Source organism: Geotrypetes seraphini, chromosome 5, assembly GCF_902459505.1.
Source record: "Geotrypetes seraphini chromosome 5, aGeoSer1.1, whole genome shotgun sequence".
In the NCBI taxonomy this organism is placed as follows: Eukaryota; Metazoa; Chordata; class Amphibia; order Gymnophiona; family Dermophiidae; genus Geotrypetes; species Geotrypetes seraphini.
Genome location: NC_047088.1, coordinates 104,056,285 through 104,082,816, shown reverse-complemented (window position 1 = coordinate 104,082,816; position 26,532 = coordinate 104,056,285). Strand labels below are relative to the sequence as shown.

Genomic DNA, 26,532 nt, shown 5'->3' with positions numbered 1-26,532 from the left:
AACCACACAGGTTAGGATCCTTTATTTGACATGCCAAAATTTCTAAATATGGGGACTTAAAAGAATCCACTTCTGTTACTACATAATTTTTTATATATATCATGGCAACTCCAACTCGGTTCAACGAATGGCCACCAGGATGGTCTCGGGACTCAAAGATCTCCCGTATGAGGAAAGGCTGAATAAATTGCAGCTATACTCACTCAAGGAACGTAGAGAGAGAGGAGACATGATAGAGACGTTTAAATATATCACGGGCCGTATTGAGGTGGAGGATGATATTTTCTTTCTTAAAGGTCCCTCGGCCACAAGAGGGCATCCGCTGAAAATCAGGGGTGGGAAATTTCATGGCGACACCAGGAAGTTCTTCTTCACCGAAAGGGTAGTTGATCATTGGAACGAACTTCCACTTCAGGTGATTGAGGCCAGCAGCGTGCCAGATTTTAAAAGGAAATGGGATACACATGTGGGATCTCTATGGGGGTAAAATCAAGGGGGGTGGGTCATTAGAGTGGGCAGACTTGATGGGCTATTGCCCTTTTCTGCTGTCATCTTCTATGTTTCTAAATTTAATTAACAATCGGATCGTCATTAGATTTTAACCATGTCTCAGTTAGAAATAGAATGTCTGGTTTCCTTCCATTTAGCCAGTCTTTTATAAGACATGTTTTATTGCCCACTGATCTCATATTAATGTAATAACATCATAGTTGTACATATTCAGAAGGGTCAAGATGTGAACAGGGGACAACTTTTAAATTCCTATGTATTTTTTTTATTATCTATAGATTTACTTTTTTATTTATAATGTAGTTCCTAACTTTTTTATTAGTTACAATTGGAATTAAATTATGGAATAGGTTATTACGATTTCCAACATTAGTAATAGGATTATTTGTGGAAATTGATTTTATTTGTATACTGTATATTTAGTTTCAAAGAATCAATTTATTAGCAGTTAGAATAGACAATGCAACTCAAGTTTATTAGGGGCTTCTTTTACTAAGGTGCGCTAGCGTTTTTAGCGCATGCAGCAGATTAGCACGCGCTAACCCCATGCTACATGGCTAGAACTAACGCCAGCTCAATGCTGGCATTAGCATCTAGCGCATGCGGCATTTAGCGTGCGATATTACGCACGTTAATGCCCTAACACAGCTTAGTAAAAGGAGCCCTAGGTGTTTTATATACCGCCTATCAAGGTTATCAAAGCGGTTTTACAATCAGGTACTCAAGTATTACATCGCTGACCTCTGTCAATAAATTGGAGTTTCACTCACTTATTCCATCATGACCTTAAACACTGTAGCATCACTCATTCATCCCACTAGCTCCAGATACTAAAACAGAGTCTTATATATTCCACATATCACTGATCTCAGACATGCCAATGGAATCTCATTTCATTTGATATATTTTGAATTCAGGTTTTTCAGAAGAGATTTGATGGATCTGTGAATTTCTACCGAGACTGGGACAGTTACATGACTGGATTTGGCCGGGCTGATGGTGAATATTGGCTAGGTAGGTTTCAGTTAAAATACCAGGCGTGACTTCTAATGGTCAGCAGCCTCAGGGCTCTGTGCTTGAAAATTTGCATTAGCTTCTAGCTTTATCACTAGCATTACACCAAGGGCTCCTTTAACTAAGCTGCTTAGGGCTTTAATGCGTGGAATAGCGCATGCTACAATGCCGCCCGCATGCTAGATGCTAACGCCAGCATTGAGCTGGCGTTTGTTCTAGCCGCGTAGCGTGAGGTTAGCTCATGGTAATCTGCGTGCGCTAAAAACGTTAGCACACCTTAGTAAAAGGAGCCCTAAGTTTTAATTGCCATTGTGCTTTCTACTCATATGCAGAATTAGAGATGAGCTGTCATTTGCAATCCAATGTCATTACATGTTAACAAATGAAAACAAACAGAAATACATAACATTTAGTGGGGTTTTTTGTTTGCGAATGATAGTGTGCACCAATTTTACAAAGCGTTCACACTAGAGAATTACACAGGGACAAATTTTTCCCCGTCCCCGCAGAAACTTATTTTCCCATTCCGGTGAGTTCTTATCCTGTCCCTGCCCCATTCCTGCAAACTCCATCCTCATCTGTACAGGCCTCAAATACTTTAAAATCATAAGTGACTGAGACTTGTGCAGTTAAGGTAGAGCTTACAGGAATGGGGCAGGAACAGGGACAGTGACAAAACTCACAGGGACAGGAAAATTGAGTTCCTGCGGGGATGGAGACAAATTTGTCCCCATGTCATTTTCTAGTTCACACGCTTTTCCCAATAGTGTATACATGTGTGAACCATAACACATTTGTGAACCATTACACATATGCACATTATCTACCCTATTACTAAACCGCACTAGCAGTTTTTAGTGCTGGGAGCCACACTGAATGCTGTGCTTAAGCTCCTGACACTCATAGGAACTCTATGAGCGTCGAGAGCAGCACACAGCATTCAGCGCAGCTTCCGGCGCTAAAAACCGCTAGCACAGTTTAGTAAAGGGGGGTCTGGATGGCTTTTCAAAACCCTGCACTTTATCCAGGTTTTGAAAAGCTTTCCTTTGGGCAGGAGAGCATGCACGGATACGATGCGATGATGTCACGTACACATGACCCGGTAAGACTGTTCTTATTTTGTGTGCTTACTGCCTGCTCAACCAAACAAATTCAGAACAGTACCCTCAGGGCCTTTAGTGAATCCCCTGAAGGCCCTGACCACACACCACTTGTGGGGGAGAAGAGGTTCACAAGTCTAAGGGCCACTTATGGTCTAGGAATAACTGGGGGGAAGGGGTGATGAAAGCTCTACCTGTTCTTCATGAAGACGCTATTTCATCCCTTTTATCATGACTACTGTCCTTCTTTTCCCTTTCATGTGCCCCTAAATCCTTTTTACATGAGCTCTATGGCTGGTTTAAGTAGTCACAGTTAAATAATAAATGTGAATTTCTGCTCACTGCACTTAATACTAATGGTCTGTTGCACCATGACTTAATATAGAGGCTTTAGGATTTTCTCTGTTTTATTCTACATTCCTTTCTTAATCATTTCTAGCATTTTATTTGTTTTACTAACTGCTGCCACACACTGAGCTGAACTTTTTAATGAGAACTAACAAATTTTCTCTGAATCTAGGAAACCTAACAGTATATTATTAGCCAGTTGCTGAGATCTCTGCAGAAAGCAACTTCTCTGCCTTCCCCCCATCTTCTACAGCAGCGTGTCAAATTTGGCCCGCAGGGTAATTAGATTCAGTCCGCAATGTGGCCCGCGATTTGGCCCTCTGCCCTTCCCTCCCTCCATCCTGGTCTCACCTTCAGACAGCCTGCAGAGGATCGACAGTGCTTTAGCGATCCTAAGCAGGCTGCCATCTGCCGCGATACCGTACATCACTGATGACGTGGCAGAGGAACGCCCTGGCGGGCAGGCCAGGAGCAGCCTGTTTACCGCAGCTACTTTAGGTTGGGGTCGGAGCCGAGCCAAATCAGCATCACATCAGAGGCGGGGGAGCAAATCATTGAATCTTGTCACGGTATCAGCATCAATTCCCATACGCTACCTGCCGTTGACTAGGAAGTCTCTCTGTGGAAGAGGGGAGTCTTCCAGGTTAGCGGCAGGTAGCACGTGAGTCACTGAATACCGCATCCCAAAGAAATAAGCTTTGGAGTACAGGGAAGGAGACGAAGGATATCAGTTTGCACAGGGAAAAGGAAGAGGTAAGTGGAAGAAAATCTGGTGGTACGGGGGGGATGGTGAGAAGAAGGAAAGATGGGAGAGTTGAAGGAAACATGCATGGTGAGAGGAGAAGAATTACAAATAACGGAGGAGAGGAAGGGAAGATGGTGCATGGAGGGGGATAGAGAGTTTTGACATGGCACAAGGAAGAGAGAGAGGTGTTGGGCATGGGAGTAGATGAGAGGGAGAGAGATACACAGGAGGTGGAAGGGGAAAAGGAAGGAAATGTTGGATCCAGGACAGGGGTCTTCAAAGTCCCTCCTTGAGGGCCACAATCCAGTCGGGTTTTCAGGATTTCCCCAATGAATATGCATGAGATCTATGTGCATGCACTGCTTTCAATGCAAATTCATTAAGAAAATCCTGAAAACCCAACTGGATTGCGGCCCTCAAGGAGGGACTTTGAAGACCCCTGATCCAGGAGAAGAATGAAGTGATGGAGAGATGCACAGAATTAACATAACAAAAGTTTTTATTTGTACACCACACAAATGTCTTTCGGTTCAAGGCAGTGAACAATAAAAATTACATCAAGGAAAATTGTTAACATTAAAACAGATTAAACCATACCATAGCACATAGATATTCCCTATCTGTCCCAGACGGGATAACAATCTATGTGTAGTAGCCTATAAAATGAATGGTAAGAAGTAAGCACCTATAATAGAAAAAGAGATAGAAAACAATATTAAAATCACAATAAAGGATGAAAAAGTTATTAGAATTAAAGACAGGTTAACCATACCATGACACATAGATATTCCATGTCTGTCCCAGACGGGATCACAATCTATGCTTAGTAGCTTAAAGAGTAAATGGTAGGAACTATATGTACTGTATATAATGGAAGAAGAAAAACAGCATTAAAAATCGCAGTGAAAGAAAAGAAAAATGAGATGGAAAAAAAGCAAAATGTAATGAAAATTAAAAGAAAAGAAAAAAAGTTTAGTTCAGTTCAGTTTAATGTATGGTAATTAGAGGGCACGATGACAAACACACCACGTTTACTCAGCGCGGAAAGCAGGCCAAAGAGAGAAGGTAGGCAATAGATGATCCCTCGTTGTCAATCCACTATAAACTACCATCAGCAAAAGGAGTCGAGCTGACATTGAAGTCCGCTCTCAAAATCGCTGTCACCGGAGGAACATAAGAGTTGCCTCCGCTAGGTCAGACCAGAGGTCCATCGCGCCCAGCGGTCCGCTCTCGCGGCGGCCCATCAGGTCTATGACCTCTGAAGTGGTTTCTTTACCATCTCTATAACCTACCTCTGCTTTTATCTGTACCCCTCAATCCCCTTATCCTTTAGGAATCTATCTAAACCTTCCTTGAACCCCTGTACAGTGCTCTGGCTTATCACAATCTCCGGAAGCGCGTTCCATGTGTCCACCACCCTCTGGGTAAAAAAGAACCTACTTGTTTAATTTATTTTTGCTTTAGGATAAAGTATTATTGTAGCTGTGTTGATGATTGTTTATTAATAGAAAATGGAAATAAGGTGATCCTGTTTATACCATAACTTCTTTCCTCAAGTCAGGACAGGGATGCTGTAACAACAGTATAGTTTACTGACCTGAAGAAAGAGGTTTTAACCTCTGAAAGCTAATAAAATGACGGGCACTAAATTTTCTTGCCCCTTGCCTCCTACCCGAATGCTTCCCAAAGCCCTGCCAGCTGTAGATCTGTTCCTCTAGGAAGGGGAGATTTGTTCAGGGATGTTTGGGGGTTGCATAGAAGGAAAACTACACTGGCACTGGTATGGTCATCTTTGTTGTTTGTTTTGAATTTTAAAGTAAAAGAAATAAAGAAGTAAAGAAGAAACTGGGTAAATCCATGGGGCCCAGTGGACTTGTGTGCCTAGGGGCCTTCGACGAATTAATCCTGCCCTGGATGCAAAGAGAGTGGGTCCTTCCGAGCCCAGTTCAAACTCCATCAAGTCCAGCATCCTGTGTACAACCGTGGCCCCTCTGGCAGATCCCTAGAGTAGATCTAGTTCCTGGCTCTTCTCTCTACCTGACTAAAAATCTTTGGATGGACTTTTCCTCCAGAAACTTACTCAAACTCCTACAATTATTTATCACTTCTTTAGTGCTCAAAGATGTAACATTCAATAGATGATGCCTGCTCAGAAGAGCTTACAATCTAATTTGGAACTGAAGAATAGCCTTACTGGGTCAGACCAATGGCCAATCAAGCCCAGTAGCCCGTTCATACGGTGACCAATCCAGGTCACTAGTACCTGGCCAAAACCCTCTTTTCAACCCCTCTATCTTCTCTGCTTTGACCATTACATTACATTAGTGACTTTTATCCCACCTTAACCTTGCAGTTCTAGGCGGATTTCAAAAGAGTAAACTGGACATTTCCAGGAGAGTTACAAAATTAGGTACTAATTACAGGACTATGACTTATTTAGAAATTTGCAAGAAGAGAGCATGTCTGCACGGTCAGCGCGACCTCAGGAAACATGTTGTCCACTTCCTTCTATTGCTGACCAGAGGTGATGAATTTTCAGCAGCGGGCCGACATCTTCATCGGGAGCCAGCTCCGCCCCTCCCCCAAACCAATAGGGAGAAAGAAAGATTTATTCTGCAGCGCCAACGGCGCGCGCCTTTGTGTAGCATCCTTTGTGAAGCGACCACACAATCTGGACCCAGCGCACAACAAGACATAACGAACGAAGAGCCTCACGGATTTCACTTTCCTCCCAGTTACTCCACAGGGTAGTCAACGCCCTCTTACAGTCAAGAGAACCACCTTGTCATGATGGAATACAGTAAAAGGGAATACAGTAAAAGGAGGGATAGCCGCAGGTCCCAACAGTTAGCCACTTCCAGCAGGGCCAATTTGTTGGGGTCTCTGGCTGTGTGATGTTTTGATTGAGGGCCTCTGATACCCCATCTTCGGCATCCATTCTGCTAGGAGTACACAAAATGATAGAAAGGGGTGAGAGGGAGAAATGTTGAATATGGTGGAAGAAAGGAAAGGAAAATGTGTCCATTTTGAGAATTTATATCTGCTGTCTATATTTTCCACTATATTTTTCTGTTGTTACTGAGGTGACATTGCATATTTTAAAGTCATCTGCCTTGACCTCTTTGACCCCCCCGAATACAAATAATAATTAAGATTTTTCTCTGCATACAGTGTGCTTTGTAATTTTTTTAAGCTTGTGGTTACCATTATGTATTAATCCTATATAATAAAACGCTAGCCACGCATGCGCACTCAAACTTGCGTGATCTGTGATCCCTGATCCGTGATACATAGATCCGTGGCTAATGCTCCCTCTCTTGTAGACCGCAAGGTGATATGCGGTCTGGCCGGCTCTGGCTCCCTTATTTTAAAGTTCACAGCGGCGGCGGTGGCTCCTCTCCCGGCTCTCTTACACTTTACTGCCAAAGTTCACAGCGGCGGCGGTGGCTCCTCCGCAAGGTGATGTGTGGTCTTGCTGGCTCTGGCTCCCATAACTACATACTCTGCAAGCCACATTCGGTGCCATAATTTTGGAGGGGGACTTCAGCCCTTGGACCCCCCTCCCCCCCTTCTTTCTTCTTCAGAGCAGGAGCATTTCAGTTTATCAAGCGGAGTTGAGCTGTGTTGCTTTAAGATCAACCCATGCAGGCGGGGAGCGAGAGGTAAGCCTCCACCGCCACTTGGAACTTGAAAAGAACTCCACAAAATCATACTCTGCAAGCCACATTCGGTGCCACAATTTTGGGGTTCATAGTCAAAAGTGCGCGAGGACAAAGGCGTGCCCGCACTCAGTTGTCGGCGCGCCTTTGTCCTTGCGTGCTTTTGACTATGAACCCCAAAATTGTGGCACCGAATGTGGCTTGCACAGTATGATTTTGTGGAGTTCTTTTCAAGTTCCAAGCGGCGGTGGAGGCTTATCTCTCGCTTCCCGCTCCTCGCACGCTTTTGACACGTCACCCAATTTTGGAGGGGGACTTCAGCCCTTGAGCCCCCTCCCCCATGGCTATGCCACTGCCTTGAAGGGAAATTCCTACTCAGATAACCTGCTTCTTTGCATAAAGAGTGTGCACGCATGACTAAACACAGGATTCTTCTTCAGAGCAGCAGCATTTCAGTTTATCAAGCAGAGTTGAGCTGTGTTGCCATCACCATCGCAAGCAAGTTTCTTAGAACACCTCCCATCCGGGTAATAGCAGACATGTTCGATGGTCGGCATAACAATTTTGAACGTATGCACATTCGAAGCGCAAACTTACACTTTCAAATGAGTGTTGAGTAGCGGTTGACCCTACACTTTTCACTCTGAGCCGATTTAAGAGTTTATACGATTTAATCTGTGCCAGTTTACTACAAACTACTTACTTTGTGCCATTTTGAAGTTACTCTGTGCAACTTCCGTGCTTATTTAAAAAAAAAAAAAGGTAGGTGAAAGAAAGGGAATATTCCCCCAACAGCCCCCTGACATCTCCAAACACACACCGAAGGACAGGGGGCCAGGGAGAGACATTGAAAAAAAAAACCTGACACATTGTCATAAATATGTCACATAAACACTCAAAAACAGATAGATGGCATTCAAATACATACACAGAAGGACAGGAGGCTACTGAGACAGCAAACACAGGTAGATGGCATTTAAATACACATACAGAAGGACGGGGGACTAGAGAGACAGATTGAAAGCAAAACCAAAAAACAGTGGACAAGGTGAAAGAGACACACATAAAAAAAAAACATACATCCTGTAGCAGGGTCAAAACCACAGAAGACTGTGAAGACCTGCAAAGGGACCTGACGAGATTGGAGGAGTGGGCAAAAAAGTGGCAAATGAGTTTTAACATAGAGAAATGCAAGGTCATGCATGTAGGGAAAAAGAACCCGATGTTCAGCTACAAAATGGGGGGAATATTGCTAGGGGTGAGCAATCTTGAAAGAGACCTGGGGGTGATGATGGACACAACATTGAAACCATCGGCACAGTGTGCGACAGCCTCAAAGAAAGCAAACAGAATGCTGGGCATCATCAAAAAGGGTATCACAACCAGGACAAAGGAAGTCATCATGCCGCTGTATCGCGCAATGGTGCGCTCACACCTGGAGTACTGTGTCCAGTACTGGTCGTCGTTTCTCAAGAAAGACATGGCAGTACTCGAGGGGGTCCAGAGAAGAGCGACTAAACTGATAAGAAGTATGGAAAATTTTTCATACGCTGACAGGTTGAAAATGCTGGGGCTGTTCTCCCTGGAGAAGAGGAGACTTAGAGGAGACATGATAGAAACCTTCAAAATCCTGAAGGGCATAGAGAAAGTGGATAAGGACAGATTCTTCAAACTGTGGGGAACCACAAGCACTAGGAGTCACGTGGAGAAATTGAAAGGGGACAGGTTTAGAACAAATGCTAGGAAGTTCTTTTTTACCCAGAGGGTGGTAGACTCATGGAACGCGCTTCCAGAGGTTGTGATAGGCCAGAGCACAGTACAGGGGTTCAAGGAAGGTTTAGATAGGTTCCTAAAGGATAAAGGGATTGAGGGGTACAGATAGAAGCAGAGGTAGGTTATAAGAATGGGCAGGAACCACTTCACAGGTCATGGACCTGATGGGCTGCCGCGGGAGTGGACCGCTGGGCAGGATGGACCTCTGGTCTGACCCAGTGGAGGCAACTTCTTATGTTCTTATCCAGCAGCAAGGAGAAAGACCAAAATAAATAAATACAGACAGCGGTCAAAGATATAGAGAGAATATGGCAGTCAAAAACATACACAGAAGGACAAGGGATTAGAGAGACAGATTGAAATTAAAAAACAAAACAATAGTCAATGAGAGAGAGACACACACAGGAAAAAAAAAAATTAAAAATGGACAAGAAAAAAGAGATGTATAGAAAAAAAAAATACAGACATCCAGCAGCATAGGAGACAGACACCAAAACAAAGACAGAAAGACTATACAGTGACCAAGTAGAGAGATCAAAATAAAGAAATACAGATAGCAGCCAAGGAGATAGACAGAAGGTGGTAGTCAAAAACTCACACAGAAAGACAGGGTTCTAAAGAGACAGATTGAAAGGAAAAAAAAACAAACAAACAGTCGACAATGAGAGAGAGACACACAGAAAAAAAACTCACAGAAACCACACATACAGCAGCCAATAAAACAAACAACAAAACAAAGACATACAGACATACAGCGGAAAAGGAGAGAGAAAGAAATTAATAAATACAGGCAGTGGCTAAAGAGACAGACAGCAAAAAAAGACGGACAGTCAAACAGCAGCCAAAGATAAAGACTGATTTAAAAAAAACAAAACACACATACAGCAGCTAAGGAGACAGACAGTCAAAAAAAAAATACAGACATACAACAGCTAATAAGACAGACAGACATACAGCAGCCAAGGATACAGAAAGTAAAAAAACACATACAGACATACAGCGGCAAAAAAATAAAAAAATAGACAGACATAAGCCATGGAGACAAACACTAAAAATTTACAGACACAGACAGCAGCCAAGTAAACAGATCAAAATAAAAAAATACAGACAGCAGCCAAGCAGGCAGACAGACAGTGGCCAAAAATAAAGAAATACAGACAGCAGCCAAGGAGATAGACAGAAGGTGGTAGTCAAAAACACACACAGACAGATTGAAAAGAAAATTAAAAAAACAGTTGACAATGAGAGAGAGAATAGTTAGGAAAGGGAGAGCATTTTACAATAAAATACTGTCATTTACAATGTTTCAGAAGAGATGAATCTCACAAAAATAATATATTTTTCAGTCACTTCGGATTTTTAAATTGCACCTATATGCCTCAGTGGAAAACAGATCTGCTGGAAAAATGGGAAGTCAAAAAATTTCTTAAGCCCATTACATGCAACAACAAATAGGAAAAATAGAACAACTTATAATAAATTAACATACAATGGATATTAAAGTTCTCATGGTAAGTTTTCAATAAATTGTTTTAACTCTTAAGTCTGTACATATATTCTAACGGGCTTAAACACTAGTAAGATTATATTGTGCGTATATGAAAAATGGGAAGGAAGAAATTGCATTACAATTAGAACTATTATTATGGGGGTGGGATCTAGGGTGGAGTTTGGGTATATCTGGGGCAGAGCCTTGGCGGGGGTACTCAGTTGATATTTGTTAGACTTAGGGGGTACTTGGCTTGAAGACGTTGAGAAACTCTGGCTTAGGAGATACCAACCTTTCCTCCTGCAACCTATTGGCAGGCTAAGGAATTTCTAACCAATGGTGTCTCCTAAGCTACTGGTCCAGCCTTCTTTGCAGCTTATTGGCGAGTTAGAATGGTTATCAGCTGGTTGGTGATATGAAGTTGCAATGTGGATCAGGTATACTATGGCTCTTTTGAGTGATGACCAACTTGAGAAACGAGGAAAGCAGCGAGCTCCCTAGTTTCGCTCAGTCACAAATCTTTGTAGCGAGAACATTCATTTCTGGATGGATCTCTGTGTCAGAATCAGGGTGTTTGATCTCAAACGAGTTCTCCATAGCTGAAAATGTATGACCGGGTTTCAGAAGAAATTCTGATTCTGTTAACCAAGTAGTTTCCATTAGCAGGGATGCTGGTACAGCTCTGGTTCAAACAACAAAGATTCTCCCAAGCCCCAAGAAGGAAACTGAGATGAGAGGGAGAGACCACTGGTAGAGAGGGTCCGCTCAAAATAAATGTTAGATCTATTAAATATTAAAGAGCCATTTTCCTTCACTGCCAAACCGCTACAGCCCGATGATTTGGGGGCTCTTTCTTTGAGCCAGCCGTTCCTGAAGAAGGGGGTCTACCCCCGAAATGGAGCCCCATAGGACGTTTGGTTATCTGCTGGCTGTTTTTTCTGAGAAGCTAAGTATCTTCCATTGGCTTTATTATTGAATTTGGACACTTGAACTTTCTTGTTTGGCCCCCCTGGATTAGGGGCAGAGACCACTAGTAGAGAGGGTGTTTTCACTTTTTATGCACTCCTTTGCACTTTTGTGTTATTTATCACTAAAACTCACAAGAGAGCCCGGGGATGTTTCACAGTTGACACCTTTCTGGGTGCAAACCAGTGACAGCCGTTACCTCTGGGGGACTGGAGGATGGCTGTGTGACTGAGGGCTCTCTTTAATATTTAATAGATCTAACATTTATTTTGAGCGGACCCTCTCTACCAGTGGTCTCTCCCTCTCATCTCAGTTTCCTTCTTGGGGCTTGGGAGAATCTTTGTTGTTTGAGCTGTAATCTCTTCTCCCATTTTTCGGGTTTCTTCAGGACTCGGTACAGCTCTGGTAGCACAATCTGCTGGATTCTAATTAGTTGCCATTGCTCTGGTTGTGTTTACTTTCTTATACTTTCCACTCTGTTGGCATGCACAACTGAGACAAGACTTACCTTCTTAGTGTAAGGAGCAAGGCAGCATAGTTGTTGCAAATGATAGAAGCAGTTCTTGAAGGTAGCTTGGATTTGGGGAATTAAAGTAAATGTTGAATCTAGCTGTATTCTAAATTATATCACAGTGATAGGGTGGATTGAATTGGTGAAGGGGTAGCATTATACAATAAGAAGGTCCTTGAATTGAATATACTAAAAATTCTACAGGGCACAAAATACACCTTGGAATCCCTATGGATAGAAATCCTTATGTAAAGGGGAAGAGGATAGTGATAGGAGTGTACTACCATTCACCTGGCCAGAATGGACAAAATGGGTACATGTAGAATCAGGAAAATCCAGAAAAAAACAGAGAAGACCAGACCTTCAAGCAAAAAGATATACTTTAATGACAACCATATAAAGTAGGACTGAAACAGGACTCAACACGGACCGTGTTTTGGCTGGAGAGCCTGTCAAGCATCTTTAAATGAATCCACTCAAAGATGGCCAAAGTATAAAAAAGAGGTACTGGGGTGTCTTGACATTTCTAACTAGGCTACCATGAAACACTTTCACATCACAGTCCATGTCAAGCCCAGTTTCATGTTCCACTTTATATGGTTGGCATTATATTTTTTGGTCTGAAGATCTGGTATTCTCTGATCTTTTCTGTATTTTCCTTGGTTTGGTGCAGAGGTTATTGCTTCTCTTTTTGAGGATACATATAACATCAGGACATGCTAGGGAGGAAAAATTCCTTGATGAAATCAAGGACTGTTTGATGGAGCTGCTGGTTCAGGAGCCAATAAGAGGGGAAACAATTCTAGACCTTAGAGCAGGGGTGTCAAAGTCCCTCCTCAAGGGCCACAATCCAGTCAGGTTTTCAGGATTTCCCCAATGAATATGCATGAGATCTAAATATAAACCGGGATTTTGGGGCCAAAAAATTGGCCCAAAAATGGGGGTCCTGGTTTATATTCGGGTCATCCCCCAGTGACCACCCAAAACCCTCCCGGACTTCCTGCAGGCCTGCCTTAGGCCGGGACAGGAGGGATCCCTCCCGTCTCCTGCCTCGGCTGACACTAACAATTACCACTCTCCCTCCTTCCTTCACTCGCGTACCTGTTGGTTCCCTGGTGGTCCAGCGTATATCTCGCGATGAAATCCTCCAGAAGATTGTAAACATAAGTAGCCAGCAGCACACCCAGGCCGGCACACAGCAGTGAGCTTTTTGAGCTGGCGGCCGACCCTGCACCGCTCCTTGATAGGCTGCCACAAATTCTTGCAGGATTCACGGTTCTCAGAGCCTGGCAGAGAGGAGGGACAGTATTCAGAGCCTGGCAGGGAAGGGGGCTTGGTTCACAGCCTGGTAGGGAATGGGACTGAGTGCAGGGCAGGGAGGGAAGAGGGCTGGGTGTAGAACTTGGCAGGGAGGGGGGCTGAGTGCAGAACCTTGCAGAGGAGGGCATGACGATGGGGACATTGGGTGCAGATCCTGGCAGAGCATGGCACTTGAATATTAAGCCCCCTGACATATTCGGTCAACCATTTTTCCTCCTTTTGGGGGGAAAAAATGGGGGTCTCAACTTATATTCAGATCGACTTATATTCGAATATATATGGTAATTCCCTTCCAACAGGGGTCTCCTCTTACCATTAATTCACTGGTCAGGACAGCCCTCCCCATGTTCTGGAAGCTGCGAGGGCATTTACAAGTCAAAGTCAAGGATTTTAGTAGATCCATTAAAGGTCACTACTATCCTACCAACACAGAACCTTAGACGTCTCTACAACAATATTTTCTTCTCTTTATGTCTCACTCTCTCTTGCATTTCAGGTATGAAAACCATATTTAGTCTGACAAAGAAGAAAAAGTATGAGCTACGAGTGGACATGAGTGACTTTGAAAACAATACAGCATTTGCCAAGTATTCTTCATTCTCCATTTCCCCTAATTCTATCAATGGGGAGACAGATGGATTCAAGCTCTATGTCTCTGGATTCATTAATGGAGGTGCAGGTAAGAGTGTATAATGTGCAGAACTTATAAATATTCAGATACATATGTCTATGGATTGCCATATGTGACATGCGTGTGTGTGTACATAAGTACATAAGCTTCACCATACTGGGACAGACCGAAGGCCCATCAAGCCCAATTTCCTGCTTCCAACAATGGCCAATTCATATCACAGTGCCTGGCGAGATCCCAAAAGAGTAAAACAGATTTTATGCTGCTTATCCTAGAAATAAGCAGTGGATTTTCCCAAGAACATATTCATAATGGTTTATGGACTTTTCTTTCAAGAATGTGCCCAGAATTTTTAAAAACCCCACTAACTGCTTTTATCTCATTTTCTGGCAACAAATTCTAGAACTTAATAACAGGTTGCATGGATAATTATTTTCTCTGATTTGTTTTAAATGTACTACTTGGTAACTTCATTGTATGAGCCTTAGTCCTTGTGTGATAGGGTCCATCCAGTCCTGGTTTTCCTGGAACCCTATACAATCGGTACCATAACTAAACCACAAGAGAGTAAAGCGCGCTGACAATCCCGCACAGAAATTATGCGCGCCACATTCAAACATTTGTTGTTAGCAGTCTGAGGAAGGGGGGAATCCCCCCAGTAAACTGACAAGTGTTCATGCTTTCATTGGGGGGGGGCGAATCCCCCCTTCACTACATTGAAAACTACCGAATACCCACAAAACTAAGGAAAACGGCAGTTTTCAGTGTGGGAGATGTGTGTTCCCTTCACCCCCAATGGAAGCACAAACACTTATCAGTTTAGTGGGGGGGAGTTCCCCCCACCCTCCTCAGAGTGGTAACAGCAAGTGTTTGAGCACGACACGCATAAGTCCTGAGTGGGATTGGCGCGGTTTTGACACATCATCATATATTCACATACAAATACATTGATAAGATAATACAAAGCACTTTATTGGTTCATAAACTCTGAGTTCTGTTATTTCACTGACTCAGGGTAGGCAAAAGAGTCTTTTGGGTCAAGGAATATCAATATATCTCAGCAGTATAAGTCTCTTCAGCACAGAAGTATTTAACCAACCAGTAACTGGCTTACCTTACCAACACCTTTAACATCCAAATCTTCAATACATATAGCAGGCTTCTTACCCTGCCAGTCTCTCTTTGGAAACCTCTTGTCAACCATCATCTTGGCACTCTCAAGATACTTTCCAGTCCCTTTTAGGGCTCCCTTTCAGCCGACAACTAGGAAATGTTTCTCTGTGGAAGTCTCTTCCTTGGGACCTCTTCCTCTGGGACCTCTCTCTGGGCAGATATAATCCTCCCTGCATGAGTCCCACCCTTCTGACTCATCAGGGTGGCCTTCTCCTCCTTAAGGTGGCTCAGCACTGAGCTTTAGAGCTAAGTGCATTCTAGGATCTGTAGTTCTTCCATTCTTGAGCCAGCACCCACTATTGCCCAGCAAAATGGTAACATTAGTAAGGGAGAACCCCTTACTCTCTCATCTATCCTCCCCCTCAGCTCAACCTTAATAGGGTGAGTGCCTGTTTTCGTTAGGGGTCCCTTCCCGAAAGGTAGAGGGTAACTACCTCGAGTGACACCCAGGACCCCCAAACTTATTGGGAATCCCATAAGTAGCCCCAGGGCTACTGTTACGCAACAACATGCACTCTCCATTACTTCCACATTTTCACAGAAACAGGGCAAAGGAACCATTGGGCCTTGTCACACCAATTGTCCCAGACTGTCCAAGTCCCTGACTCAGTGACTGGCCATTGAATTGCGAACAGTAGGCCCCTGCCTCCATCTCTGGACTATAGTATATTCATAGACTCAGTTTCTAGGAAGCACCAGTGGTCCTCATCTTGAGACTAGGTATCAGCTTCATAAGTCCACATTTTTCCAGAATAAGGTATCTGCTGTCTCTACTTCATCACTAACCCATACAATTGGCTTGAAGTCCTTCATCCCATCCTCATGGATACTCGGGTCAAACTGCAGGCTCTCCTGGTCCCTTGACCTCTTCATAACTGTAGAAGGAATTCAACGACAATCTCCCAGATCCATTTGGACATTATGACATCATCTATCTTAACAGCACTTCATTCCTGATTTCCAACTTCTTTTTTTGAATGCCCAGTCAACATGCAGGGCCTCTCTTACTCAAGACTCTGTCCATTTTCTGAAGAAAAAGGCCTTGGCAGGTCAATCTTCCTCTATTCAGTAAGTTATAGTCCCCCTGTTGTGTGGAATGTCCTTGATAGCTCCTCTGGAGGGCTAGCGGATGGGTTTTTTGGTTGATAATGTGTTGTAAGTTTAGACATAGTGGTGGTCTGGGCGTTTAAACTGCTGAATGTAGAGGTATGCCATTCTCAAGAAAACCCTCATTTTGGACATTTTTTTTAAGAATGGACATTTTCCCTACTGTTACTTTCAGCATTTAGGGCCTTAGACTTTTTTTTTAATTATGCCCCTCTACGAATTCTCAAAAACCATAATGAAAAGCAATACTTATGGAGGCTATAATAAAATACAAATGTAAAATATAAATAGAATAATGAATACATAACAAATTAAATGTATAATAGATAAACTGATAGTCACTGTATGTTTTTTTAAAGATACAATGTACCAGAAGAGAGATAAAAAAACAATCAAATTGTTAAAACCATTTATCATACATTAATTAAACCAAATAGACCAAAATAAAGCAGTAAACTGAGGGCATTACATATTTCAATGTTAATAAATACATATATTAATCCAGCCTGCAAACGGCTAAGATAAAACATATTACAATATTAAAAGCATCATTCATTAATTTAATGGACATGTACAGAATTAAAAACATCATTCATTAATTTAATAAACACAAGCAAAACAAATAATATAAATAAACACAAGCAAAACAAATAATATAAATAAACTCAGCAATTTATTAATTAAATCTAATAGGTCCATGCAAAACAATAAACTCAGCAGCTGGCTGAGGACATTACAAATCACAATATTGATAAAAACCAGCGACTAGCTAAAATAATACATATTGCAGTATTAAGAACATCATTCAGTAATTAAACACATGCAAAACAATTAATATCAATAAACTCAGTGAACAGGCTAAAATGAATGTATATTACAATGTGTACTAGACCCCAACATGAAAACTAATATCAAATGGTGTATATTGATAAAACCAGCAACTTGCTAAAACATATTTGTTTTAATACAATATATAACAGCATTAAAAGATAAATAGAGCTCCAAGAAGATATGTGCAAAAATTACGGATCTTATGAGGGCAAATTGGATCAGCTTAACACGAAAAGTTCTTAAAAAAACAAACGTACCTGGGCAATGTCAGATGCTGTTTTAAGCAAACTTTCAATTTGCTAATACGGTACTGTGGATAATTAAAGATAATTTACAAAGTACTTTCTGTCAGGGCGACTAGATGAGTATTGGGCAATCAGACAACAATCGTTGCTATATATATACGGGTCTTACAACAACCTTCAAAACTCAGCAACGTTGATAACAAATGGATGAAGTGTAATATTTTAAAATATGTATATATATAAAATAGATAATGCATACAAGATGTATGGGCAAGCCAGTTCCCTCAATTGAACTATACTGAATAAAAATACTCTAATAAAAAATATGAGGAGTTATACCCACATGAATCCCTAAACAAGCATGAATTACGGCAACATCGTAAAACTGCCAAAATGAGTGCCTTAAAACCAAACATTCTTAATACAGTGACTGCATTCCTGATACAATGAAAATAAGCGATCTCACAATGTCTGTAAAAGTAAAAAAAAGTTATGCCGTGCTACGGTGTTGCTGAGCATGGAGAATTAAAAAACATCCTTTTAACAACACTTAAAATAAAAGTGTCTTAATACAAACAGCGGTGGTAAAATAGATGTTTCCACCTAACTACACTTGATAATTACACTTACTGAGAGAAACGTGATGACTAACAAACCGTGCTTGAATGAAAACTATCTAGGAACCCCACAGATACATCTTACAGTGCTGTCTAATGGGTGGAGCCATGCAAAGACATCAGAAAAAGATGGAATAACGTACTGGAGTCTTCTGAAAGAAGTGTAGGAGCCAAAAGGTGTCCTGGGCATTCTGGATTAACAAAGGGGAACTGCTAATGATATGATTTTATACACCAGAAAGGAGTTCTATGACATCACGTGAAAAATTGTACAAAACATATGTAAGAAGAACAAATTACTGCATTACACTGTAGAAACTAAACTGCCATACATAAATAAAAAAACGCTAAGGAAATGTGTAAATAACTGTATGTATCTTTTTAAAGTGACAACTAAAATTTGACTTTAAGCTAGTGATTGTCCAATACATGCTTGTTAGTGAACTCAAACGTATACATAAATTCAGACTGTTAATGTGATACATGATTGGTAATATGCACAAAGCTGAAAAAGAGGAAAAAAACCCACCTATAAATATAATGATATTTATGATCTATCCTGAAATGAAAACATTTATAAAGAATAAACTGTATATTTAAACACAGGGACCAAAAACAAAATCAAATGGAAAACAGTAAACTACATAAAGGGTCTCAGGTCCAGTTTCATATTTAAACCATATGGTGTAATTGTGTTGAAATCATGAATAAACCACTGTTCTTCCCTCAACAAAATGGTATCTGAATCTCCTCCTCTCTATTTCACTCTGATCACTTTCAGTATAAAAAATTCTAAATTCTCAATGCAATGACCCTTACCATACCTTTTTCTCAGTGTTTACATATACAGTGTTCCCCCTATCGTTCGTGGTCAGCGGTTCGCTGTCCCAGTCATTCGCGGTATTTTCCAACCATGAACCACCAACAAGGAGAGGACAGCTGGAGAGGCAGGAGAGAGCAGCCGGAGTGCCGGTGAGTGCAGGAAATCACTCGCTGTATGCTCCGACCACCTCTTCCTGCACTAAGTCGGACCTCACCAATCAGGAGCTGCTTATATAGGTTTAAAGGGGCAGATTCTGTAAAAGACATCTAACTTTAGGCATCAACTTAGGTGTCCAAATAAAGTGGATAATAAGCCAAATTAACCATTTTAACAAGCAATAATTTGAAGTTAGACATCCAAAGGCTGCGCGCAATTCACAAAATAGATGTCCACAATTTTGTGGACGCCCATCAGAAAAAGCTGCACCAAACGGGATAGGCTTGGGCATGGTATGGGTGTGGCTTCAAAATAGACATCCATTTACAGAATTGCATGCCATTCAGTATCCTAACACGTCTACCTAACACCTGAAATGTAGGTGTTGGAAGAGCAGGTCTACTTTTGAGCGTGAGTTGGGCATTAGTTGGGCACGAGTTAGGTGGATATGACTTAGACGTGACATAGGCGTGTCGGAGACTTCCGCGTATAGGTGAATGGGACTTTATTTTTGGAGTTATACAGGACTCCAGTTTGATATTAAGGTCGAAAGATGTTTAATAATGCAACACTTAAGCAAAACACGTGAAAAAAAATTATATATATTGTATACTAAACCTACTATTTTGGGGGGTAAAGAGGACTCCTCTTTGATAATAAAAGAAAAAAGATATTTAATAATGCATTATTCAAGCCTCATTTCGAAAAGGCTAAGAAAACACAACAGCTGTGGTTCAGAGCAAGTGGACAAGTTAAAAAGTGATAAATCACCTGGACCAGATGGTATATATCCCAGAGTACTAAAGGAACTCAAACATGAAATTTCTGACCTGCTGTCAGTGATCTGTTACCTGCTGCTAAAATTGTCTGTAGTAAGAACATAAGAACATAAGAACATAAGAAGTTGCCTCCGCTGAGGCAGACCAGAGGTCCATCTCGCCCAGCGGTCCGCTCCTGCGGCGGCCCACCAGGCCCACTGTCTGAACAGTGGTCTCTGACTAATTTTACAAATTACCTCTAATCCTATCCCTCTAACCTTACCTCTACTCTTATCTGTACCCCTCAATCCCTTTGTCCTCCAGGTACCTGTCCAGACCCTCCTTGAAGCCCTGTAGCGTGCTTCTGCCTATCACATCCTCCGGTAGCGCATTCCATGTATCCACCACCCTCTGGGTGAAAAAGAACTTCCTGGCATTTGTTCTAAACCCTTCCCCTCTCAATTTCTCTGAGTGCCCCTTGTACTTGTGGTTCCCCATAATTTGAAAAATCTATCCCTGTCCACTTTTTCTATGCCCTTCATGATCTTGAAGGTTTCTATCATGTCTCCTCTGAGTCGTCACTTTTCCAGCGAGAAAAGCCCCAGCTTTTTCAGTCTGTCAGTGTATGAGAGGTCCCCCATACCCTTTATTAGCTTAGTTGCTCTTCTCTGGACTCTCTCAAGTACCTCCATGTCCTTCTTGAGGTACGGCGACCAGTACTGGACACAGTACTCCAGGTGTGGGCGCACCAATGCACGATACAGTGGCAGGATGACTTCCTTCGTCCTGGTCGTGATACCTTTCTTAATGATACCCAACATTCTGTTCGCTTTCCTTGAGGCTGTGGCACACTGCGCCGACGCCTTCAATATTGTGTCTACCATCACTCCCAGGTCTCTTTCAAGGTTGCTCACCCCTAGCGGTGATCCCCCCATCTTGTAAGTGAACATCGGGTTCTTTTTCCCAACATGCATGACCTTGCATTTCCCTAACCTGAAGATTGGAGGGTGGCCAATATTACGCCAATTTTTAAAAAGAGTTCCAGTGGTGATCCAGGAAATTACAGACTGGTAAGCCTGACTTCAGTGCTGGGCAAAATGGTAGAAACAATTATAAAAAATAAAATTGTGGAACATGTAGACAGACCTGATTTAATGAGACAGAGCATGGTTTCAGTCAAAGAAGATCTTGCCTCACCAATTTACTTGACTTCTTTGAAGGTGTGAATAAACAAGTGGATAAAGGTGAGCCGGTTGATGTAGTGTATCTAGATTTTCAGAAAGCTTTTGATAAAGTTCCTCATGAGAGGCTCCTGAGAAAATTAAAAAAGGGATGGTTAACAAGACTAAGAATGTCATAATGCCCCTGTATCGCTCCATGATGTGACCTCATCTGGAGTATTCCGTTTAATTCTGGTCTCTTTATCTCAAGAAAGATATAGCGGCACTAGAAAAGGTCCAAAGAAGAGCGACCAAGATGATAAAGGGAATGGAACCCCTAATCTAATCTAATCTTCCATTTGTGAGTCACGCATACCTATACAGGCTCAAGGCGACAGATCAAAGAGGAAGGGGAAAGTAATGGGGGAAGGGGGCATGGAGAAGAAAGAGGAGGGACCTAGAAGTAGGGGGTGCTATATAGAATTGAAGACAATTAATTGTCAAAGAGGTGAGTCTTCAGGTTTTTTCTGAAAGTACTATAGTTTGTTTCTTTCCTGATAGTTTTTGGTAAGTCATTCCAGGTTTTTACACCCAGATAAGTTAGCATAGAGTGGAAAATTCATTTGCAGTGGAGGTATTTTGTGGATGGCAGGTTTAGTTGGATTCTGTTAAGGATTCTTTTTGATGTTGACCAAGCAGTAGAGAATAATTGAATAAGAGGGGCGGCTGAGTTTCCGTATAGAATCTGGTGTAGGATACATGATGATTTGAAAATTATCCGGTATGAAATTGAGAGCCAATGTAGTTGCTTGATGAAGGTTGTGATTGAATCAAATTTTTTTAATTTGTAGATTAGTCTAACGGCTGTGTTCTGGATGAACTGCAGTGTGCGGATGAGAGTAGTGTTGATGCCAAGGTAGACGGAGTTGCAATAGTCCAGTTGAGGTAGGACCATCATCTGAACGATAAGAGCAAAATAGTGTGGGTGGAAGTATGGTCTTGTGAGTTGCAGTTGATGCATAGTGTAGATGGTCTTTTTCCGAAGGTTAGAAATTTGTGGTTCCATTGTGAGAGTATCATCTAAGATGCATCCTAGTACCTTGGTGGATTTTTCCATGATGAGAGTGATGCCTGATGGAAGAGGAGGTTAGAAATGATATTCTGTTGTGCGGTGCAGAAACCAATGGCTTTGATCTTGGTTGCGTTCAGTTTCAGCTTGTTGTTCGTTGCCCAGGTTTGAATTTTATCTATATTGTTTGAGATTTTTTTCAGCAATATTAGGATAGTTTTTAGTTATGGGGGTGAGGAGAAGAATGTCATTGGTATAAGATAGTATAGTTTCATCTTCCATTTTGATGTGTCCCAGCGAGCTCATGAATAAATTGAATAGGATTGGGGATAATGGGGAGCCTTGTGGGACACCGCAGAATGCCTTCCAAGGTTTGGAGTATGATTCTTGCCTTTTGACCATGTATTCGTGATTTTGTAGGAAGTCGGTGAACCACTTTAGTACAGTCCCTGTTATTCCAATTTCTGAGAGTTTTGGTTAGGAGTAATTGGTAGTCCACTGAGTCGAAGGCTGCAGTGATATCAAATTGAAGCAGTATTGTCTGATGGCCCGAGCTTAGCAACTGTTTGATTTTAGTGGTTAGAGTGATGATGAGCTCGGTGCTGTGCTTTTTTACCAGAAGCTGTATTGGGATGTATTAAGGCATGAGTGTTGCTCTATGTATAAGGCTAGCTGCTTGCTGATATGGGACTCAAGGATTTTAATGAGGATCGGAATTAGAGAATGACATGGGGAAAAAATCTGTCCCCGTCACCACCCCGTCCCCGGCCCACCATCCTCTGCACCGCCCCGTCACCGCCGTTCCCTTCACCGCCTCGTCACCGTCACCGCCATCCCTTTCACCGCCCCGTCACCGCCACTGCCATCCCATTCACCGCCCCGTCACCGTCCCCGCTGCATCCATATAAGCCTTAGTACTGTAATATTTAGCTTATTCCTTTCTTATAAATCAAAGTTCCTGCTGCTGAACTAGAGAAAGAGATGTTCAGCTGGCAGGGCTTTGTTTATAAATTTTTATCAACACAATTAATATACTACTTTATCCTAAAGCAAAAAATAAATAAATAGAATTTTTTTTCTACCTTTGTTGTCTGATTTCTGCTTTCCACATCTTCTCATTCAATTCCTTCCATCCACTGTGTGTCTTCTCTCTGCATCTTCCATTTGCTGTTACTGTGCCTCTCCCTTCACCCCCCCCCCCAATTGGTCTAGCACCCATCTTCTTCCCTCCGCTCCCCCATAGTCTGGCATCTGTCTTCTTCCCACTCTGTCTTCCACATTTCCCTTCAGGGTCTGTTCCTCTCCACCCTCCTTCAATGTCTGTCCTATTCCTTTCCACCACCACCCTTCCCTCCCTCCTTTACCATCTGTTCCTTTCTACCACCCTTCAGCTCCTCTCGCGTGGCCTATCTATCTACCTTCCTCCCTCTTATTTTCATGGCACGTTACAACGTAATTTGTGCAAGCCACTGGAGCCTGCGAGCTCGGTCCCTGTCCCATCACCACAAACCATCTCGCTTCTGTGCTCCTATTTTCCCCATTTCTAATATCTCCCCTATGTATCTGCCATTGCCCCCCCCCTGTGTCCATATACCATCCCCATGGCATGTCCCCTTTATGTCTCTGTCCCTATGCCCCATGCACATAATTTCCCCTCTTTCTGTTACCTTCCTGTGTCCATATTTCCCCTATCTTCCTCTTCCATACCATTGTGTCTCTTCTTTTCAACCCCATCTAGCTTTTTTCCCTCTTTCTCCCCCCCCCCCTGCTTCTAGCATCTGGCTCACCTGCCTGTCTTTCCCTTTCTTTCCTGCTGTGGGTTTTTCTTTCCGTCTTCATCTCCTTGGCCCAGAATCCTTTTCCCTTTCACTCCCTCCTTCCAGTTTGAGCCGGGAACACGCGCGATTGCACGGTCCCCGCAGCCCCCACCCGCCTGCCTAATCGATCCTAGTGTTCAGCCAGCTCTCTCCCTTCTCCTCACCTTAGGTTTGCAGGCTTTCTTTTTCGGCGACCTGCACGCTTTCCCAAGGAGCCGCGCACGTGCGGCTGCTCAGTGTTCAATCTTCTGCTCTGCTGCAACTTCCTGTTTCCGGTTGCGTCAGAGCAGAAGATCGAAACTGAGCAGCAGCGAGTGCGCGGTTCTTTGATAGCGTGCGGGTCGCCGAAAAAGAAAACCTACAAACTAAGGTGAGGAGAAGGGAGAGAGCTGGCTAATCACTACGATCGATTGGGCAGGCGGGTGTGGGCTGCGGGGACCGCACGATCCTTCATGCCTCACTGCGGGGACAAGACCATTCACCGCTCCACGGGGCGGTGAATGGCCTTGTCCCCATTCCCGCAGCGATTGCTAGTTTTCGTTCCCCGTTTTGGCGGGTTACCCGCGGCTAAACGCGGTGGCCGCAGGTAAACCGCCACCGTGTCATTCTCTAATCGGAATGCCAACAATCGGTCTATAGATGGATGCTATGGAGAGGTCTGCTTGGGCTGTTTTCGGTATAGGGGTAAGACTAAAGTTAAAAAGGTTAGGGCTTTATAGCTTGAAAAAGAGACAGCTGAGGGGAGATATGATTGAAGTCTACAAAATTCTGCGTGGAGTAGAATTGGTTTAAGTGGATCGATTTTTCACTCTGTCAAAAATTACAAAGACTAGGGGACACTCGATGAAGTTACAGAGAAATACTTTTAAAACCAATAGGAGGAAATATTTTTTCACTCGGAGAATAGTTAAGCTCTGGAACGCATTTCCAGACATTGTAGTGGATAGTGTAGCTGATTTTAAGAAAGGTTTGGACAAGTTCCTGGAGGAAAAGTCCATAGTCTGTTATTGAGGATGACATGGGGGAAGCTACCGCTTGCTCTGGATCAGTAGTATGAAATGTTGCTACTGCTTGGCCAGGTACTAGGGACCTGGATTGGCCACCATGAGAACGGGCTACTGGGCTTTATGTCTGATCCATTAAGGTTATTCTTATGTTCTTATGACATGTCTGATGCACAATCATGATATCATTGTGACATCATCAATATGCACCTAGATGGCAGAATGTCATTAAAATATAATAGGAACCCCTAGCTAAGTTAAAGCTCCTGTAGCTGAGCAATTAAAGGCACTTCTTCCATCTTACACAGGTCATGGGTTCAAATCCACACAACTCCACCCTCCCCCCCCCCCCACCCCCCCCCCCACCCCCGGTATCTTTTTTTGTTCAAACAATTTTTATTGATGCAAACAACAACAAATACAACATTAAAATTTGTATAACAATGATGATGCATCAAATATAATAATATGATGAACATATTGATATGGTCAATATTACATACAACACCAAGGTGCTTAGTATAATAATGAGTCATATAGTAATACAAGAAACCGGTATATGTTGAAATCAGTTGTTTTAGTAAGTATGAGTATGCCTCAACCCCACCACTCCACCGCTGTGCTATCTCTTGACTGCGGAGAGAATTATGTGGCACTTCATCATTGGCTGCTCATAACCATATATTATATGCTACTATTCATTTCAAATATTTTTAAATATTTTTTAGAATATTTTTTGTTTTAATATAGTGAATGTACTTAGCTTATATGTTTAGCTGTTATCAGCCAATGCCTGGGAGTTTAACCCAACATGTTTCGCACCAACAGGCGCTGTGTCAAGGGTCTCCCTATGAAAAATCAGTAAAAAAGAGAACCATTAGTGTTATTTTGTCCTAACCGTCCCTCCTATTAAAATGTTCAATCTCGTTAGCTTAGAACTATAAATATAAACGCTTACCGAGGTCATGCGTGTCATCCTACTCAAATGGTATCCAGAGTAAGATGGCGGCAGCGTTCGGCCTCAGCATTTAAATACCCTTATTACATCATACAAACCCCCCCCCCCCCCCCGGAGAATCATTGGTCAAATCCCTAGCCAATCACCGACATCCACTCTATCTCACCATTCAATCCATACGGTTCCACCGTATTCAATGAAAAGATCTGTCTCTGTTCATTTAAATTGAGTTTCTTATGGTCTTTCCCACCATCCCTCCCTGTCACTTTATAAATGACCCGCCATCTCATATCCTCAACCTTATGACCACGCACCTTCCAATGGGCCACTAAGGGGGCCTGAGTTACATCATGCAGAATCCGTGATTTGTGTTCAGTAAGTCTTACACGGATCATCCTTGACGTGCGCCCCACATATAACAAGTCACAGGGGCACACAATCGCATATACTATGTCTTGAGAGGTGCAGTGGCATACCAAGGGGGGGTGCGGTCCGCCCCGGGTGCCAGCCCTAAGGGGGTGCTCCCGGCCTTGCCGTTCAGTCCCCCCCCACCCCCGAAGGACCGCTCGCACCACCTATGAAGCAGCCCGCAGCAGGATCGCGACGTCAGCGATCCCTGAGTTGCTTGGGCACTGCTTCCTGCGCCACGGTCCCGCCCCTCCTCTGATGTCAGAGGAGGGGTGGGACCAAGGCGCAGGAAGCAGCGCCTAAGCAGCGCAGGGATCGCTGACGTCGCGATCCTGCTGCG

General features: G+C 42.8%; 2 protein-coding genes across 2 annotated transcripts in view; both read left to right on the top strand.

Annotated features, from left to right (window-relative positions):
• The window catches only part of LOC117361202 (microfibril-associated glycoprotein 4-like), a 153,689-nt gene that overhangs the window by 56,608 nt on the left and 70,549 nt on the right, over positions 1-26,532 (top strand). The window lies entirely within an intron of this gene.
• LOC117361203 (microfibril-associated glycoprotein 4-like) overlaps positions 1-26,532 on the top strand; it is a 55,987-nt gene that overhangs the window by 16,215 nt on the left and 13,240 nt on the right. The window contains exons 4-5 of the mRNA XM_033946226.1: positions 1,428-1,524; positions 13,932-14,114. Coding sequence (XP_033802117.1) covers positions 1,428-1,524; positions 13,932-14,114 — 280 coding nt within the window. The remainder of the gene's footprint in view (positions 1-1,427; positions 1,525-13,931; positions 14,115-26,532) is intronic.